The sequence below is a fragment of the Cucurbita pepo genome, chromosome LG14, assembly GCF_002806865.2.
Source record: "Cucurbita pepo subsp. pepo cultivar mu-cu-16 chromosome LG14, ASM280686v2, whole genome shotgun sequence".
In the NCBI taxonomy this organism is placed as follows: Eukaryota; Viridiplantae; Streptophyta; class Magnoliopsida; order Cucurbitales; family Cucurbitaceae; genus Cucurbita; species Cucurbita pepo.
In genome coordinates this window covers 6,628,905-6,634,904 of record NC_036651.1, presented here as the reverse complement: position 1 = coordinate 6,634,904, position 6,000 = coordinate 6,628,905, and the positions used below count along the sequence as shown (strand labels likewise).

Sequence of the window (6,000 nt, the reverse complement as noted above, 5' to 3'; positions counted from 1 at the left end):
GGGGTCGTGAGAAGAAGGAATGAAGAACAGAGCTAAGAAGAAATTAGAGGCAACTTTAGTCCGAAATAGCAATCTACAAGTCAAAGGTGTTTCATAAAACTTACTGTCTTAACCAAAGAGGCCTCCTAGAGACGTGACTTAAAAAAACAAAAATTCAATAATAATAGGGTTTAAAAAGAGTAGTAGCTTACAACATGATGAAGTTCGACTGTAAAAGAGAGGTAGAAGAATTGTCCGTAGTTGACAAATTGTGAAGCAAAGTTATGGAAAATAGTTAGTGGTTTATTTAGGAGAACTTTTTGCGGTAGAAAGTTTAGAAAATTTTGTTAGTACTTCCTTCCCAATAAATGTAACACGGATCAACGCTCTATTTACAACAACACTCTATTTACAACAACATATGAGAATTGAAAACCATAGTGTTAAAGGTTTTTAGTCTAAGAAATTCTCCTCTCAAATTGTTATTTCTACTCCATTTATTTTGTTTTAGGATATTTAGATGGTGCATGAAAACCAACCCTTCACATTTTTTGATCCCTCTTTTTAAGCATTCAGCATAGAAAACTTAAATAAATTAAACTAAGAAAAAAAAGCAACTAAAAATTCATTATTATCCGACATAAAAACTGTGAACAAGAAAAGAAATTTTCAAAAGATTGAGCTAAAACAAAGCTAAACTCAATCCAACTTATGGGCTTGTTTTACTAAATCCGTAATATCACAAAAATCGGGCTACTAACACGATGTTTCCCATCAGACCATACAAGTTTTCCAAACACATGCTCTTCAGTTTGATTATTTGACACCCTCCTTAACACAACTTTGAAATCCTTCTCTTCATCAGTTTTAGTGAATTTCAAAGTACTTGGGTCTACCGAAACAGAAACTCCTGGTGGTGCCTCGACTTGAGCAACATACGTGCCTGGACTTCCCACATTTTTTACTCTTCTTTTGATCTCTACTGCCTCTGATTTTAGATTATTCATTGAGATTGATGGGTAGTTCAAATCTGTTACTTTGAATGACTTTGAACAAACAAATGAAGTATCATTAGTGAATAGTTTCATTTGTGTTTTATTGTAGCCACGGGCACATAGGAAGTTCAAGTAGTCTTGAGTGGAGAGGTCGTAAACAAGGCCTGGATTTGCTGCTTTGTTTGGTTGGACATGACCTGCACCATATGCCAATGGGTTTGCTTTCTCCTTTTCTAAGCTTAGTATTGGATTTAAGTCATTGGCTTCGGTAACCGCTACAAAACAAAACCATCAGTGAGCAAGAATTAAGTCAAAATCTTTCTTAATACAAAATAATGCAAATACAAAAAATAACATCTCTTACTGTTCATAAGTTACTAGTTTAATTAGTCGGTTAACTTTTAAAATGTTAGAAGAATTTTGAATAATGAACCTGTGGTCATGATGGCAGATCTGATAGCTGCTGGACTCCATTTTGGATAAAGCGTTTTGAGAAGGCCGACGATGCCAGAAATATGGGGGCATGACATGGAAGTGCCCGATAATGTAATAAATTGAGTATGACGCTTATCATAAGGTAAATCAGTTATGGATGCTGCTTCAGAGAAAGCCGCTATTATATCCACCCCTGGTGCTGTTATATCAGGCTGAAATTTAAAAAAAAAATGCATTACTTAAAATTTTGTGATTGTTAGGGATGACACATTGAACTTTATACTATACAAGTACTCAACCCATCGTTCTTAACCAACCTTGAGTATTGAGGGCTCAACTACGTTGGGACCTCTCGAAGAGAATGAAGCCATAATTGGTGCTGGTTTGATTCCCAACTCAGTCACCTGAGTCATGTAAGCTATTGGGGTTCTGTTTCAACCACAAAACATGAAATATATAACAAATTTTGAGTTTGATAAATTTTTTAACTTAAAAAATATATTTAATAGTCCTATGCTTCTAATTTTATGTTTATTAGATCAAAAAGTTCAAAATACTTCGTGAATAAACATGGAAGTTGATGGAATAAGATGGAGTAATTACTTAGTAGATTGGATGTATTGGTAGACTGATTCACCATCGGTATAGCTTATATGTGCAGCAGGAAGAAAGTGAGGACTAGCCGAAAGATCATCCCCATATTGCTTGTCATTAGCTAGAATCATCCCAACACCACCTGCTTGAGCAACCACATAACCTTTCTCTGCTCTTGAATTTTCTCCTCTAAGGCAAACTACAATTTTTCCTTTTACCTTTTCAGGATTAAGAGACCCTTTACGACATAGTATGCTACAAGATCACAATAAATTTGGCTTAATATCATATGTTATAGTCAATTTATTCTAATTATTACCCTCAAAACTATAGGGATTAAATTATATAAAATACTCATAAATTTGAAAACATATTTTACCTTTTGAAAAATTTTATTTTAAAACTTTCAAAAGTTGTGAAAGATGCAAATATTATTCTTACATTATAGGGTCTAATAGAAAATTTCTTTTAAGGAAAATTTTTGGATTTAATTTAAAGTTCAAGCTTAGAACATGATTGAAATGTATCCAAAATTTAGAGATATTTTATATAGTTTAGAGAAAAATATACTCACGCTTCGGTACTAGAGGTGTTGTTGGATTTTGCATCTAAAGCACGGATCAGTGGATAGAACTTCTTAGGTGGCAATAATTTACTAGAAACACTTTCACCCTGGTATGGATAATGAAAAATCATTGAAGAGAACATAAACATAGTAGAGAGCCGTAAACTCAATCGATACAAATATAGACACGTATACATACAATTTCATATGCCTAATGCAATTTACTATATTTAAAATTGGTTCCATACTTACCTAAATATGTATAAATAGTGTCAAGAACATAACTATATACTACTAACAAGTGTTGGAAAGAGTACCTTGAATTGCCTCTTGTCTCCCAACACCACGTAACTTGTAAAAAGCCTGTCGATTGTGCTAGCTCCCACAGTTATCATCCATGGTGCGACATTTAAGACAGTACCATCACTTGGTCCTGAATTTCCAGCTGAACAAACAACAGTGATGCCATTCTGCACTGCATGGAAGGACCCTATAGCTATAAGATCGTCGGAAAATTCTTGAATACCTCCACCGAGTGAAACCGACAGAACATCAACTCCATCACTAATGGCAGCTTCAAAGCCAGCTAGAATATCGGCCATAAAACACCCATCACCTGTATCTGTAGACCAACATACTTTATAGGCAGCAACAAGGGCTTTAGGAGAACCCCCTTTTGCAGTGCCATAACTATTCCCTAAAATGCTTACTCCTTTAACGAAATTGCCTCCAGCAGTGGATAAGGTGTGTGTTCCGTGCCCATCAACGTCCCTTGCTGTTTCATAGCTTGAGTTGAGAGGTCCCGTGTCGGATGCAAAGCCTTTGTTGAAATATCGTACTCCAATCAGCTTTCTGCATTTAAAATTGCATACAAGCATTTGATACAATGATTAGCTAAAATACAAACACGACAAGGAAAAATCTAATATCATTTGTATATAAGAAGAAAATTCAAAAGTAGTTGAGTTTATGTATTTGCATGGTTAAAAACATAGATTCATCGAAAAGTTTAGTTCCTAATTTTTTTTTGTTTATATATATTATATATAGTCTATATATGAACTAAAATAAATGTCCGTAAGTCTATATAAACTCTTAACTTTGGATATATTTTATTCCTAAACCTTAAAAAGGCTTAAGTTCCTTAAACCTACAATTTTGTGATAGTCAATAAATCTTCAAATTTTAATTTTGTGTACTAAATCATTGATTCATTTGATATTTATTTAAAGTTTACAAACCCACTAAAAAAATATAAATTTAAGGTTCAGAGTTCTATTAGACATAAAATTTTATTTTATGTCGAATAGAAATTTTTAAATATCTGAATATGTCTAAGACCTATTAGAACATAATTGAATGTTCCAAACATGGTACACAATTGAAAACCTTTTTTGGACACAAAAAATTAAAGTTCAAATCCTTATTGGATAATTTTTAAAGTTTAAAGATATCTTAAACATAAACTTGAAAGTTTATGAACTATACTCGTAATTTAACTATTGTCAAGTGTGTGTTTGTCTATTGTGCGAATGAAAGTGTCTAATTTGTGCCTAATATATTAGGCAAATGGAAGTGTGCATATTTCTAAAAGAATTAAATAGAGGTGAAGTAACAATAAGAACCTGTTGCAACTAAAGTTGGTGCCACCTTCACAACTTCCCTTCCATCTTGTTGGGATAGGTCCATATCCTTCGTCACTAAAACTCTTTGATTCTGGCCAAACACCTATATTGATTCGAAGTACATATAAAAATTATTACAAAAACTCAAAAAAAAAAAAATAAAAATAAATAACAGAAGTAAGACCAACCAGAGTCAAGGTTGCCAATGATTGTAGATTCACCAAATCTTGAAAGGTTCCAAAGTGAGTTCAAAGGAATTCCACCGTCATTCTCAACTTCAAGAAAGTTCCATGATCGTGTAGTGTGCAGTTTTAGTTTTTTGTTCTCATGTACTGATACCACATCATGATGCTCTAAAAAAGAAAAAGGATAAAAACATCATCATTATTAAATTAAAAAAACAAGGATTAACTATTTGACTTTTGAAATTGAGTGTGAATACTTCCCATCTACAAAATTTGGAAACTAAAAAAGGTTTTTGGAAATTTTTTTTATGAGTATGGTAATGTTTCCATAAAAGTATGAAACCAATAAATTAGGAACAAACAAATATAATTTCATCAGAAAATCATTATCAAACAAAATGATAGTCATAGTCATATGAACATGAATCATTTTACTTGCTATATCTTCTGCAACTTTCTGATCAAGAACAGCTGCAAAGGCATTGATATGTCTATTGTATGAGTAAAAGATTGCTTCCTTAGCTGCTTCGTTGCTGTACTTGGAAACAGAAACATAAGATCGTAAATTAGGAGTGAGAGTTGAACAAATCTGCACTACATGATTTGAAACTAAACGATTTACCTTCCTAACACGGATCCAAGTAGATTGTAGTGGGTTTGTGTTGCAAGTTGAAGATCAATTGCGGAAGGATTCAATCCATGTGAATGTGATCCCAAGTAAACAATATAAGACTGCACACAATTAAAAAAAAAAACTTGAGGGTCTAAAACGCATTTGGTATAAACGTTAAAAAGGATTTATAAGTGATCAATGGCTAACCTTCTTGGCTGCAATGGTGGATGTTTGCAAAAGAACCAAAAGAAAGAAGGACACAAGTAAAGGAGGAAGATTGAAGAACTCCATTGCTTCTCCTCTTTAAGAATAATGATTCCTTAGTGATGAGTGTTTGATTTGGGCTTCATCTTTCATTTCTCTTTATAGAGTTGGGAATAGTGGAAATTCATGGTTTGTTGAAGAAAATATTAAGATAATTATGGCAGGAATGTAAATCATTTAACAACTCATACTGTTCTAAAAGCATTGAATCAATAAGGGATATTATCAAAATGANTAAGAATAATGATTCCTTGGTGATGAGTGTTTGATTTGGGCTTCATCTTTCATTTCTCTTTATAGAGTTGGGAATAGTGGAAATTCAAGGTTTGTTGAAGAAATTATTAAGATAATTATGGAAGGAATGTAAATTATAAAACAACTCATACTGTTCCAAAAACATTGAATCAATAAGGGATATTATCAAAATGAATATGGTATGGTTAAATGGTTTTGTTCCATTTGACAGCACTAGACGAGATTCTGTTCCAATTGCAAGATCATCCTCTTAAATTTTGTTCATGGCACCTGCTATAAATAAATGGAGATTTTTATGCAAAGGAATCTCTCCATTTTAAACCCTTTTATTATTATTAGAAGTTTTAACTTGGAATAAATAATAACAATGCATAAATATCTTTTATTATTAGAAGTCTTAACCCATTTGTCGAATATATATACATAGTAAAAAGATGAGATTTAAATGATATTATGTTACGGTATATGTGATTATTGACACGTTTATGAT

General features: G+C 32.5%; 1 protein-coding gene across 1 annotated transcript; it reads right to left on the bottom strand.

Moving 5' to 3' along the window:
* Positions 1–611: 611 nt before the first annotated feature.
* Positions 612–5,300, bottom strand: LOC111810765 (subtilisin-like protease SBT5.3). Its single transcript, XM_023697542.1, has 11 exons — positions 5,199–5,300; positions 5,001–5,110; positions 4,814–4,911; positions 4,382–4,546; positions 4,194–4,296; positions 2,886–3,420; positions 2,578–2,675; positions 2,013–2,258; positions 1,727–1,838; positions 1,408–1,621; positions 612–1,249 (listed from the first exon to the last, which is right to left on the bottom strand). The coding sequence occupies exons 1-11, from the start codon at positions 5,280–5,282 to the stop codon at positions 705–707; spliced, it is 2,310 nt and encodes a 769-aa protein (XP_023553310.1). The 5' UTR covers positions 5,283–5,300; the 3' UTR covers positions 612–704.
* Between the last annotated feature and the right edge of the window lie 700 nt (positions 5,301–6,000).

Coding starts and splice junctions, on each gene's coding strand:
- LOC111810765 (XM_023697542.1), bottom strand. CDS start 5,282: ATGGAGTTCTTCAATCTTCCTCCTTTACTTGTGTCCTTCTTTCTTTTG. Junction 4,297..4,381: donor CATTGGCAACCTTGACTCTG/GTTGGTCTTACT, acceptor GAATCAATATAG/GTGTTTGGCCAGAATCAAAG. Junction 3,421..4,193: donor ACCAACTTTAGTTGCAACAG/GTTCTTATTGTT, acceptor TTTTAAATGCAG/AAAGCTGATTGGAGTACGAT.